Source organism: Bubalus kerabau, chromosome 4, assembly GCF_029407905.1.
Source record: "Bubalus kerabau isolate K-KA32 ecotype Philippines breed swamp buffalo chromosome 4, PCC_UOA_SB_1v2, whole genome shotgun sequence".
Classification (NCBI taxonomy): domain Eukaryota; kingdom Metazoa; phylum Chordata; class Mammalia; order Artiodactyla; family Bovidae; genus Bubalus; species Bubalus kerabau.
Genome location: NC_073627.1, coordinates 122,506,994 through 122,520,620, shown reverse-complemented (window position 1 = coordinate 122,520,620; position 13,627 = coordinate 122,506,994). Strand labels below are relative to the sequence as shown.

The window sequence follows — 13,627 nt, the reverse complement described above, 5'->3', positions numbered from 1 at the left end:
AGAGTTGTGGGGGAGTAGCTAAGCCTGTGTACTGCAAATTTATCTAATCTTATCTACTCTCTCTCATCAGAAGAATCATGAAATTTTACATGACCAAACTGTCTTAAGTCAGTTCTCAAGAGCCTACCTACCATGCAGCCAGCAGACAGTAAGTTTGCATCAAGAGTACAAACATATTTGCCCTAAAGTGAATGAAACAATCTTCAGACTAACTCACTCATTTGCATGGACTACTACGAATGCTCTGAGACAAGACCTAGCAATTTTGAGTGCTAATTCTGTAATGTTTTTTTTTTAAGTGAATCCCCCATTTATAAACCTCAGGCCCCTCAAACCTTGGATCCATCCCCAAGCCATGGACTTAACTATTTTTAAGCAACCAACAGATGAGCATTCGGGTTTATAAACATAATAGTCTGCAGAGATTATTTACTTTACAAGATGATACAAAATGTTATTCTTCAGCCATATGGTTCCTATTAGTGCACGTAAACCTTGATTTAACTTACATACATTGATTCTGTCCCAATTTATCAATACCATTTATTATGTAGTAAGGCACACTTAGGAGTCTATGCTTAATTGATACAGAAATAACTGGTTGAATACTATAAATTTCTATTAATTTAAGGCTTTATGTGGGGAAAAAATTAAGTTGTCTAGTTTGAAACTTTTTTTATTTGTTGCTGAATTTTTAAAGTCGCGGCTGGCTAAACTGGTTATGTGAACTAATCTAGCTTAAGGATAAATCATCCAAGAGTGTAAAATTCGAACTGTGATGCCTATACAGACTACAGTAGTCAACACAAATAAGCAACTGACATTTATGAAGTGCCTACTATGTGCAAGCATCCTACTAGGCTCAGGCAATTTGACAGTATTTAAAAATCACGGTGAGGTCCTACTTGCCACTCTTGACATGTTGTACATTATATAAGCTACTTCTTCCTTGATAAAATGAAAATGGTAATACTGGTCCCAATAACTTGCCATTTCAAACCAATGATCCAGACTGAGTCATAGTTTCTGTTTTTCTCCATTTTCCCTGTCCCACCTTCCCTGTACTCTCCTCTGTACTCTGTGCCCCAGGGCTCTGCATCCTGGTGCTTCTCTTTGCCAGCTGCCTTCCAGTTGTTTTAGGCCAACAGAAGGCAGTGATGAAAACCTGGAAACCAGAGGGGAGCGGCTAGGGCTTCCTTCCCTGCTCTTCCTGCTTCTGAGCTATGCTCTACCAGCAGTGTCACTCACGGTGACTGCCCACGTGGAAGGTCAGCACTCCGGGCGTTACAGGGAGTTGGTAATACTCTCCACCATTCACATTCCACCTCAGGCATTAGGGATAAAAACTCTGGCTTCCAGCTGCTCCTTTCTGGATGCCTCCATGTCCATCATTCAGTGTGCCCTCCAGGTGCTTCTCTTACCTCTGTAGGTAGTCTCCCCTTTCAAGCTTCCTTGTTGAAACCATCGGAGGGAATTGTGTTTCCTGCTAGGACCCTGACTGACATCATATAAGATAAATTGCTTTTTAAAAACTTAAAGGGTATGGTTAACATAAATAACACCATGGTAAGTTAAGCATACAGAGAAAGTACTAAGCAAAGTACCCACTGATACTCCTCAGAGTAGTTTATGAACCCTTCCACTACTCGTTCCATTTCAAAGTGACCTTCCACACTTGGGGGCCTCTCCTTACTTCCAACTGTGCTTTCATTATGATTCTAATTTTTAACATTTACTGTGGGCTGAAATCTGGCCATGCTAAACCTATACTTACTCTTTAATATACTCTTTCAAAAACGGGGGAATAAAGTTATTTTAGGAAGTTTAACACATGTTAAACTAACAAATGTCTATCAATTTGAATACTATTTATGCCAGATTTAACTGATATATTAAACACTTTAAAATCTCTGATCATATGTGGGAGGAAAATATGAAATTGACCCTTTAGGAAAAAACTAAGTATCCTTAAAAATGTTTTCCTTTTCTGATATTCTTGATCTTGTAATAAATGACCCCACAAGAGCAAAAACCACAAACAAGAAACCCTTTTTTTAAAGAATTGACTGTGAATTCTTAAAAAAAAAAGAAAATAGTTTTCAATCGCATACTTAATTGTGAACCAGAATTTATTACTTGATAAGCTTGTCATTCTTTGGAATATTAACATTTTTCTATTTTAATGAAGACTAAAGCATTGCCACAAATTTGCCTTTAAGAACTTGTGGAGTTTTTCCTTGTTTATGATTATGCGCTATAATTCTATTTGTGTATTATAGTTATATATAAGTAGTCCTGTTTGTGTATTACCTTTATATTTTACATATTATGTAAATGAAATTATGTACTTACACACCGGAAAATCTTTGTTTCCCAACTGTGTGGCTAACGGCTCCAGACAAGCACGATGTCCACTGAGGGGTGAGCAGGTGCCATGTGAGCTGGTTTCCACACTGCTCCATGCAAGCTGGCACACAACAGTGCCAGTTATTGTTTCCTGTCGGCAAAATTCATTCATTCACTGGACCAGAGGCAAATCTACCTGGAGGTCAATTAATTTAAGTTTCAGGGCATCTCTTACACTCAAACCTGAGAGTATCAAGAGTCGCTAGGACTTATGGAATATTCTAGGTGGCAGGGAAAGCCAGGCTCTAAGAGGAAGCATTTCTATGAAGTCATTTCTGGTCAATTGTTTAAAAGTAAACAATTACAAGTAAAGCATCTGACTCTCTGAGACACCAATAATTTGTTGTGATTTCTTCTCTCAGTTTAAATAAATATTCATTTTCTTATCTACTTTTAACTGGAATTTTATATTATTTTTCTTAAAGAGACTCTAACAAATCATATAAGCTTCAGATCAGGAATTACCCAGATCACACTTTCCAAACATAATCTGATCCAGAAATTTGGGTCTTAAAAATTACTTATATGAACAGAAAGTTTTGTTGCCAAGGAGTAATGACTTTAAAACTTTATCAGCATCCAACAAAGAAAACTCACTGGACAGCAAAAGAAACATGACTCAGAAGCCTTCAGCTTTTTGTTGGTACTAAGAGGAACATCAGTGAAAGCCACTGGGTGGTTTGAGGATCTGACTGGAAGAAGTAGTGGGCACCTTAGTGGCCACCAAGAGAAAATGAGACATTTTATTGTTAAATATAAATCCCTTTTGTGTTGCAAAACCAGTTTAAAGGAAGATAACACCTACACCTCTTGTGGGCAACCTGACTATGCTTTGAACAGCTTAAGCTTTGTCATGCTAGTTCCTGAAAATATCCAATATTCCTAAGAAATATACATCTTTATTTACAATTCACTTTTTCATTACACTCAGATCATGATACTGCTGATAGTCAACAGCATTTTACAATTTATTTCACAAGTGAATCACAGAGAAGGAAAAATAACATGATGTTCTTGAAGCCCTAACAGACACACTGAAAAGTTTAACTCATTTTCCTCCTTTGCTTCATTATTCCCAACACACATTAAAGGCAACCGTTTGTTTCTGAAAATACTGTAAACTTGTCAAAACTTTCAGTTAGTCATTTATCGTGTGTGTGTATCCGACAATACTGATTTCTTTGTGTTACTTTATCCTTAGCTTAAAAAAAAATAATTGTGATGAAAATGATTTTGTTTATTTCCAAATAAATATACAACCATATGTATAAAACGTCAAAAATAATGAACATATGTGTTTAAATTAGAATGAGATGTGGGGGTGGGGGGAGCCCATGAAAATACATACATTAGCAGCCATTGTAAGGTCTATCTCGTTATGTTCGCCAAACTTGGAAGTCTGGGCGAGCTTCCCAATTCTGTGCCCGCTGGAAATCCTGCAAGTAGCTGATTTGTGAGACAATGCCAAGTCATCCAAAAATGGAAGGATGAGATTAGGTTCAGTGAAAACCTATAACCAGTGTAAACCACAAATACTGTGATCCTATCAACATGATCTAGCTGCAGTCCCTTTGTTTGTATGTCTAGCATATGATTAATACTGTATTTCAGATCTGAAAGAGGAGCGAGATAACATTAACACATACATAAAGAAGCGATTACAAAGAGGGGTCGGAAACACAAGATTTGTTAATTAATCATTTAGACAAACAACACATTGTCTCCTTACACTGGAGCTAGTTTTCCCATTCAGATGTATTCAGATGTATGGATGTGAGAGTTGGACAAAGCTGAGTGAAGTGAAGAAAGCTGAGTGCTGAAGAATTGATGCTTTTGAATTGTGGTGTTGGAGAAGACTCTTGAGAGTCCTTTGGACTGCAAGGAGATCCAACCAGTCCATTCTGAAGGAGATCAGCCCTGGGATTTCTTTGGAAGGAATGATGCTAAAGCTGAAACTGTATTTTCAAACAAGTGTCTGTTGGTAGACAGGGATATACACAGAAGATCCAGAAGGTATCTTCTCTGATGATTTTAAGACATGGCTCCTTTCTTAATGTAGAAGAATGATGAGGAAGAGACTGTTTTTAACTACATTGTAATTGGAAGGAATATAAATTAAAGCATAGTCCTTTACTTTTTACAAAGAGAATGCAAGTTGAAAAACTAGAAATACATGTGTCTGTGTTTTATTTCCAGCTTACTGATCAGCAGTGGGCTATTGCCATGTGGGCTATCAGCACTTTTCTGTCTCATATTTTTCACTAACAATGATTAAAATCTACTGTTCTAGTATTCTATTGCAGCATTGTCAGTTCAGTTCAGTCGCTCAGTCGTGTCCGACTTTTTGCGACCCAAAGAATCGCAGCACCCCAGGCCTCCCTGTCCATCACCAACTCCCGGAGTTCACCCAGACTCACATCCATCGAGTCAGTGATGCCATCCAGCCATCTCATCCTCTGTCGTCCCCACTCCTCCTGCCCCCAATCCCTCCCAGCATCAGAGTCTTTCCCAATGAGTCAACTCTTCACATGAGGTGGCCAAAGTATTGGAGTTTCAGCTTTAGCATCATTCCTTCCAAAGAAATCCCAGGGCTGATCTCCTTCAGAATGGACTGGGTGGATCTCCTTGCAGTCCAAGGGACTCTCAAGAGTCTTCTCCAACACCACAGTTCAAAAGCATCAATTCTTCAGCACTCAGCTTTCTTCACTTCACTCAGCTTTGTCCAACTCTCACATCCATACATGACCACAGGAAAAACCATAGCCTTGACTAGACGGACCTTTGTTGGCAAAGTAATGTCTCTGCTTTTGAATATGCTATCTAGGTTGGTCATAACTTTCCTTCAAGGAGTAAGCATCTTTTAATTTCATGGCTGCAGTCACCATCTGCAGTGATTTTGGAGCCCAGAAAAATAAAGTCTTACACTGTTTCCACGGTTTCCCCATCTATTTCCCATGAGGTGATGGGACCAGAAGCCACGATCTTCGTCTTCTGAATGTTGAGCTTTAAGCCAACTTTTTCACTCTCCTCTTTGACTTTCATCAAGAGGCTTTTTAGTTCCTCTTCACTTTCTGCCATAAGGGTGGTGTCATCTGCATATCTGAGGTTATTGATATTTCTCCCAACAATCTTGATTCCAGCTTGTGCTTCTTCCAGCCCAGCACTTCTCATGATGTACTCTGCATATAAGTTAAATAAGCAGGGTGACAATATACAGCCTTGACATACTCCTTTTCCTATTTGGAACCAGTCTGTTGTTCCATGTCCAGTTCTAACTGTTGCTTCCTGACCTGCATACAGGTTTCTCAAGAAGCAGGTCAGGTGCTCTGGTATTCCCATCTCTTTCAGAATTTTCCACAGTTTATTGTGATCCACACAGTCAAAGGCTTTGGCATAGTCAATAAAGCAGAAGTAGATGTTTTTCTGGAACACTCTTGCTTTTTCAATGTTCCAGCGGATGTTGGCAATTTGATTTCTGGTTCTTCTGCCTTTGTTTGAACATCTGGAAGTTCACAGTTCATGTACTGCTGAAGCCTGGCCTGGAGAATTTTGAGCATTAATTTACCAGCGTGTGGGAAGAGTGCAATTGTGCGGTAAAGTTTGAGCATTCTTTGGCATTGCCTTTCTTTGGGATTGGAATGAAAACTGACCTTTTCCAGTCCTGTGGCCAGTGCTGAGTTTTCCAAATTTGCTGGCATATTGAGTGCAGCACTTTCACAGCATCATCTTTCAGGATTTGAAAGAGCTCAACTGGAATTCCATCACCTCCACTAGCTTTGTTTGTAGTGATGCTTTCTAAGGCCCACTGGACTTCACATTCCAGGATGTCTGGCTCTAGGTGAGTGATCACACCATCATGATTATCTTGTAAATCATCCCAAACTTGGTGACACAGATCAATACTCATTTATCATGGGTTCTGTGTGTAAGGAACTGGGTAGGGCACAGAGGGATGGTTTTTCTCCCAGGGCCTCATCTAGCAAGACTCAAGTGGATCCAGGTAACTGCAACAGCTGGGGCTGGAATCCTACAGAAGCTTCTTCACTTACAGGTCTGGTGCCTGAAATGGCAGGGTACAGATGGGACTGTCAACTGGGGTGCCTACAGGTAGCCGGTCTGTAAGGTTTGGATTTCTTCACAGCATGGAAGCATCAGGGTAGCTGCTGTTTACCTGGTGGTTCAGGACCACATAGGACTTCCCTGGTGGCTCAGATGGTAAAGCAACTAACTGCCTAAAATGCGGGAGACCTGGGTTCGATCCCTGGGTTGGGAAGATCCCCTGGAGAAGGAAATGGCAACCCACTCCAGTACTCTTGCCTGGAGAATCCCATGGATGGAGGAGCCTGGTGGGCTACAGCTCATGGGGTTGCAAAGAGTCGGACATGACTGAGCGACTTCACTTTCACTTTATCACCATATCTTCTCCTCTGACCCTCCTGCCTCCCTCTTTCATTTATAAATACCCTTATGATAACATTAGTCCCATATAGATAATCCAAGTAGTCTCCCAGGTCAAGACTCTTAATCACATGCCAAGTCCTTTTTGCCATATAAGGTAACATATTCAGAGGTTCTGGGGATTATGGTCCAGATATGGGTGCTGAGGGGAGGTGGGTGGATTCTGCCTACCACAAAGACTATTATACACATATTGCATAAGTACACACATCATCAATATTCTCCAGTGAAACAGCCACTGTTATTCTATCATCCCCTCACATGAATGTGTTTACCAATTATCAGGCCATTAATTACAATATTTCCTCTCTTACATCCAAATTCTAATAGCTCATCAAGCTCATTAAAGCCTTGCTCTTGGTGTCCAGGAGGCTGCAGGCAAACTCGCCCAGCTCCACCCTTTCAGCACCACAGCAGAGAACAGTGCATTGTGCTGAGCAGAGCCGGATTCTCACCGCCCCTCCCTCTCAGTTCCCTTGACAGACTAGCACACCTGTGGGCCCTGTCAACTAAAAAAGAAGCACAATGTGAGAGTTATGAATTAAGTTTTATTTGGGGCAAAATGAGGACTGCAGCCCAGGAGACAGCACCTCAGAAAGCTCTGAGAGACTGCTCTAAAGAGACAGCAGGGGAAGGTCAATATAGAAGATTTTGGTTAAGGGAGAGTTCAATGCAGTCAAGTGCTTACTTTATAAAAGGTTTTCTGCTTGTCATGAGGAGTTGATGTCACCATGAAGGGATTTAGGGATTTTTTTAGATAAGAAGAGATGCAAGGATTGGGATCATGAAATCCATTCTTAACTACCTAAAGACCTGTTTGACCAGTTTCCCTGGAGCACAGAATGCCTCAGATCAGATTAGATCAGATCAGTTTCTCAGTCATGTCTGACTCTTTGCGACCCTATGAATCGCAGCACTCCAGGCCTCCCTGTCCATCACCAACTCCCGGAGTTCACCCAGACTCACGTCCATCGAGTCAGTGATGCCATCCAGCCATCTCATCCTGTCGTCCCCTTCTCCTCCTGCCCCCAATCCCTCCCAGCATCAGAGTCTTTTCCAATGAGTCAACTCTTCACATGAGGTGGCCAAAGTACTGGAGTTCCAGCTTTAGCATCATTCCTTCCAAAGAAATCCCAGGGCTGATCTCCTTCAGAATGGACTGGGTGGATCTCCTTGCAGTCCAAGGGACTCTCAAGAGTCTTCTCCAACACCACAGTTTAAAAGCATCAATTCTTCGGCGCTCAGCCTTCTTCACAGTCCAACTCTCACATCCATACATGACCACAGGAAAAACCACAGCCTTGACTAGACGAACCTTTGTTGGCAAAGTAATATCTCTGCTTTTGAATATGTTATCTAGGTTGGTCATAACTTTCCTTCCAAGGAGTAAGCGTCTTTTAATTTCATGGCTGCAGTCACCATCTGCAGTGATTTTGGAGCCCAGAAAAATAAAGTCTGACACTGTTTCCACTGTTTCCCCATCTATTTCCCATGAAGTGATGGGACCAGATGCCATGATCTTCGTCTTCTGAATGTTGGGCTTTAAGCCAACTTTTTCACTCTCCTCTTTCACTTTCATCAAGAGGCTTTTTAGTTCCTCTTCACTTTCTGCCATAAGGGTGGTGTCATCTGCATATCTGAGGTTATTGATATTTCTCCCAACAATCTTGATTCCAGCTTGTGCTTCTTCCAGCCCAGCACTTCTCATGATGTACTCTGCATATAAGTTAAATAAGCAGGGTGACAATATACAGCCTTGACATACTCCTTTTCCTATTTGGAACCAGTCTGTTGTTCCATGTCCAGTTCTAACTGTTGCTTCCTGACCTGCAAACAAATTTCTCAAGAGGCAGGTCAGGTGGTCTGGTATTCCCATCTCTTTCAGAATTTTCCACAGTTTATTGTGATCCACACAGTCAAAGGCTTTGGCATAGTCAATAAAGCAGAAGTAGATGTTTTTCTGGAACTCTCTTGCTTTTTCCATGATCCAGTGGATGTTGGCAATTTGATCTCTGGTTCTTCTGCCTTTTCTAAAACCAGCTTGAATGTCTGGAAGTTCACAGTTCACATATTGCTGAAGCCTGGCTTGGAGAATTTTGAGCATTACTTTACTAGCGTGTGAGATGAGTGCAACTGTGTGGTAGTTTGAGCATTCTTTGGCATTGCCTTTCTTTGGGATTGGAATGAAAACTGACCTTTTCCAGTCTTGTGGCCAGTGCTGAGTTTTCCAAATTTGCTGGCATATTGAGTGCAGCACTTTCACAGCATCATCTTTCAGGATTTGGAATAGCTCAACTGGAATTCCATCACCTCCACTAGCTTTGTTCGTAGTGATGCTTTCTAAGGCCCACTTGACTTCACATTCCAGGATGTCTGGCTCTAGGTCAGTGATCACACCATCGTGAATATCTGGGTCGTGAAGATCTTTTTTGTACAGTTCTTCTGTGTATTCTTGCCATCTCTTCTTAATATCTTCTGCTTCTGTTAGGTCCATACCATTTCTGTCCTTTATCGAGCCCATCTTTGCATGAAATGTTCCTTTGGTATCTCTGATTTTCTTGAAGAGATCCCTAGTCTTTCCCATTCTGTTGTTTTCCTCTATTTCTTTGCATTGATCCCTGAAGAAGGCTTTCTTATCTCAGTCCACCCTGAACGCCCTCAAGGGATGTTAAAGGTCAGCAGCAGCAGCAGCAGCAGCAGCACAGGGTTCAACCTCGGTAGAGGCACTTGGCAAATGCCCTAGTTGTTGCTGTACAGTTGCTGGCAAATGGTCTCAGCAGGGGCCAATTTGCAGTTGATAGGCAAGTGCCATGGAGAAGGCGATGGCACCCCCCTCCAGTACTCTTGCCTGGAAAATCCCATGGATGGAGGAGCCTGGTGGGCTGTAGTCCATGGGTTCACCAAGAGTCGGACACGACTGAGCGACTTCACTTTCACTTTTCACTTTCATGCATTGGAGAAGGAAATGGCAACCCCGTCCAGTGTTCTCGCCTGGAGAATCCCAGGGACAGGGGAGTCTGGTGGGCTGCCATCTCTAGGGTCGCACAGAGTCAGACACGACTGAAGCGACTTAGCAGCAACAGGCAAGTGCCAGTTTGTAGTTGACAGCCCAAACAAACTTACCAGCTCATGGCATTCAACCCAGATTTGCAAAGGCGCCTTCTTACCTCCTATAGGGTACAACAGGTCTGACTTAGCCCAAGAGCCAGTAAGGAAAGTCGAGGTATCGAGGGGGTGTCCTGCCACAACAGGACAGGCAAGTCTGTGCCCTCCTCCACACTCACTACCATCTCTTGTCAGATATTTTCACCCCCAAGTCCCAGCTCCAGTAAGGATAGAAACATGGTGAGAAGTCATAGGGTTGAATTGGCAAGTCCCAATTTCATGCCCATGTTCTCATTTGTTCAAGCTTAGCATTTAACTGCAGGCCATGACTGGAATTTATTAACTTGCTAAAACTGATGCTCTGAGGTCTTCAGCCATTGTATGGTGGCTGTTTGCTTAATTGTCCATATCTAAGGAGTGACTTGTGCTGATTTGTGATTCTTTCAGCTTTGTAGCCTGTGCAGCCCTCTGTTCAACGACAAGCACAGGTCATTGAGTACCCACTGAGAAGTGTCCTCCAGAAAAACCTGAAGGACTCACCAGCACGAGCCTGGGACACCCTACATTCAAAGAATGTGTGGCTGCTGGTCCGAAACCAAGAATCCACTCTGGGAGGGCAGTGAGGGGCTCTGAAACACCGGCAAATGCCAGGGAGAAGCTGGGTAATTTTATTCCAATTATACTCTTAGTGTCATGATGTCACAGCATAAATGTGTACTTCTGCATGCAGCTCATGCTGGTGTGATGACAGCTCTTAAAATATTGAGCGATTGTGGGCCCGTCAGCATAAAATTATTCTAACATGGTGCCTTTATTAGTGCTTCAATAAATGCCATTCTTCTTGTGTTCCGAGGTGGCATTTGCAAATGAGCTAATTTCTCTGCAGTAAAATAATTGTGTTGCATTTATTTTGCGGGGGAAAAAACAGTGCTATTACATAAAGGGGGCTCTTTTTCCATAAAAACCACATACGCTGTAGTTAGTCAAGTTTAAAAAAGAATGCATTAACTAAATGACTAGGTAATTATTTAAATGAACTTGCTGCTTTAAAAAAAAAAAGCTGTAGATGAGATAAACACCTTAAAAATCCCTTGTTATTTCAAAAAGATGTGGCAAGGCAGTCAGAGGCGTATCCATGCTCCAAGGCAGGGGAAGAAGGTGTTTACTGATCAGTGACATGCATTTTAGGTCTCTTGACCTCATGCCACACTGGCTTCATTCTCCAGAAATAATGAAATGGAGCGAGGAGAGGAGGATAGGTATTATTTGAATCTTACCCTATGTGTTTGGCTATCTGCATCCTCTGGCCTGGAACCCTAGACTCCTATGGTCTCACCAGTGCAAGGTCTCACTAGATGCTCCTTTTCACATCACTGATGGATGCTGCTTACCCATGAGAAGCAAGCAGTGAGCTCCACACTCAGGAAGGTCTCCTGCAAATCATGCATCAACCCCCTTCCTTTAATTTAGGAGACTGCTTCAGAATTAAAAAGTAATTAACTACCTGCCCCAAGTTTTTGTGAACCACAGTAAGATAATCTGATGCTACTTTCCTTCCAACTAGCAAAAAAAACTTAAAAGGGAGGGAAGGAAAGAAAGGTGAGAGAGCCACGAGGGGAATGATTAACAGCAGGAACAAGATAGATAAAGAAGAAGAAAGAAAAGGAAAGGAAATAAGAGGGAAATAAAGACAGAAAAATAAGAGGGAAATAAAGACAGAAAAATAATCCCGAGAATATTTCCTCAGAGAAGTGATGAGAAATAGGAAGTTTTATTCTGAGATGAAAGTCAAGCAAATTCCACTGTAAGGATAAACTATGAATTTATTCAAGCTATTACTTCCTAAATGAAGTAATGAAGTTTCTCACTCTCACACTGCTGTGAAGATCTTGGAAGATCTTTAATCCCCTAGACTTTGTTCCTCTTTTGGCAAGAGTCTGTGAGCTAAACAAAACTAAAAGGGTGCTCAGTTTTAAGAAGAATTTAATTTGTGTATAAAGAAAACCAATAAATCACAAAAATTTTAAAATAAGAACTAATATTGGAGATCTGCCATGTAACCAGGTGCCAGGTTAAGTGCCTTGTACTTATTCATTTATTCACCACAACCACTTTAGTTAAGTTCCCAATAGCTCTGCTATGATTTCTAGAGCTCTAACCACCATTTTCCTTACAACCTGAATTTGGGACCAATTAGGAAGTCAGATTCAGACCAAACTGGCAGCTTTTCAAGCAGATTGAAGACCACAGCTCACATGTGAGCTTGCAGCATGTTTCCTAATGCTTCACCCAAAGTCACACCTGGCCACCAGCAGGAAAACCTGTATGTATAAAACATATAGATTATATATAAATACATAGTTTACAATAGTATGTGTTCTATGTACACTTATTTAATAGGCACAATCTTAGGAGATACATATGATTATCAGCCCCATGTTACAGACGAGAAAACTGAGGTGATTTATCTAAGGTTGCACAGCTGCACAGAGAGCAGGGCTCTGAAATCAGGCAGTCCGGCTTCAGAATTTGTGTTCTTCGAGGCTATGTTATAGCATACTATAAACTATATACAAAATGCTGTCTTGTGTTGCCTTTCTCACAAAGATTCCATCCTTTTTTTAGTTTTAATACTGTATCAGTGGTATCTGTCTTAAAATCATCTTAAATACCATATCCCTTAGGGGCAGAGACAGTTTCTCTACTTTTCTCTGTGTAAAGCCAAATGAAACAACTTGTGCAGTTAATCACCTACTAAATTTCTAATAACAACAATGACATAATATAGGACCCAAATCTAATGACATCAAAAGAAACCAACCCTGAAAACATCTCTTCCCTCTGAAGTTGTCTTGAATGTGACTGCTGCATTTACAATTTTTTTTTAACAAGATGTTTACACTGGGTTTGTACAAAATATTTGAAAATCCACTTGGATAAATTACCCCAAAAGCTAGTAAATAACTTCCATGGTTCTTTGAAAAAAATCAGAGCCAGTAGCCAATTTTTACTGTTCTGAAAAGGAAAGCAACAAGGTGATGCTGAACTGGCACATGGGACCTCTAAAGTTATAACAGAGATGTTTCCAATCTTGCTATTCATATTCTGTCATAGGCAAACGGCTTAAAAACAGGCAAGGGAGCATTCAGCCTTCTTGCACACACAGGTGAGTCGAGCCTCCATCAAGGATGGCTGCAGATGGGAAACTGGGGAGGAGGAGGAGGGCAGGGGAGGCTCAAGGCGCATGCGCGGCAGGGCACAGGGCATCTACCTGGGAGCTCCTCTGTGGAGAATATCCTGCACCTCCCTCCTGGCTGCAGACCTCAACTTCCAGGCCCAGAGTTGGGGTGTGTTCAGAACACACAACATTTAGAGTCTGAACTCCCACTTAGTCTAGACACAGACTAACCATGTTGCCTGATATCTCCTTCTGCAAGAGGCAACAGAGTTTATGTAAAATGCAGCCTGGAGATGAACTTCACATGTTCAGATTCTGCCCTGCCACTTGCTACCTATGTGATGCTGACAAGCTCCTTAACATTTTGGAAGCCTCTGTTTCCCTACTGGTAGAACAGGGAAAATAATATTCTCCAAATCCTAGGGTGACTGTGAGGATCATTCCAACTAATGTGTGTAAAGTGCTAAATGAAGCATCTGG

The 13,627-nt window shown here is 41.5% G+C and overlaps 1 protein-coding gene across 17 annotated transcripts in view; it reads right to left on the bottom strand.

The window, feature by feature from the left end:
• LOC129650185 (uncharacterized) overlaps positions 1–13,627 on the bottom strand; it is a 33,265-nt gene that overhangs the window by 2,972 nt on the left and 16,666 nt on the right. For 10 of the 17 annotated variants that reach the window (XR_008713655.1, XR_008713657.1, XR_008713656.1 and 7 more), the window contains one exon: positions 11,936–12,290. The exons of 3 other annotated variants lie outside the window; for them this stretch is intronic. Coding sequence is in view for 10 of the 14 variants with exons in the window: in XM_055578400.1 (XP_055434375.1) it covers positions 12,255–12,290 (36 nt within the window). In the remaining 4 variants the exon portion in view is untranslated. Of the gene's footprint in view, positions 1–2,352; positions 2,498–11,935; positions 12,291–13,627 lie in introns of those variants that run through there. 4 more of the 17 variants (XM_055578392.1, XM_055578393.1, XM_055578394.1 and 1 more) reach the window with 2 other exon arrangements.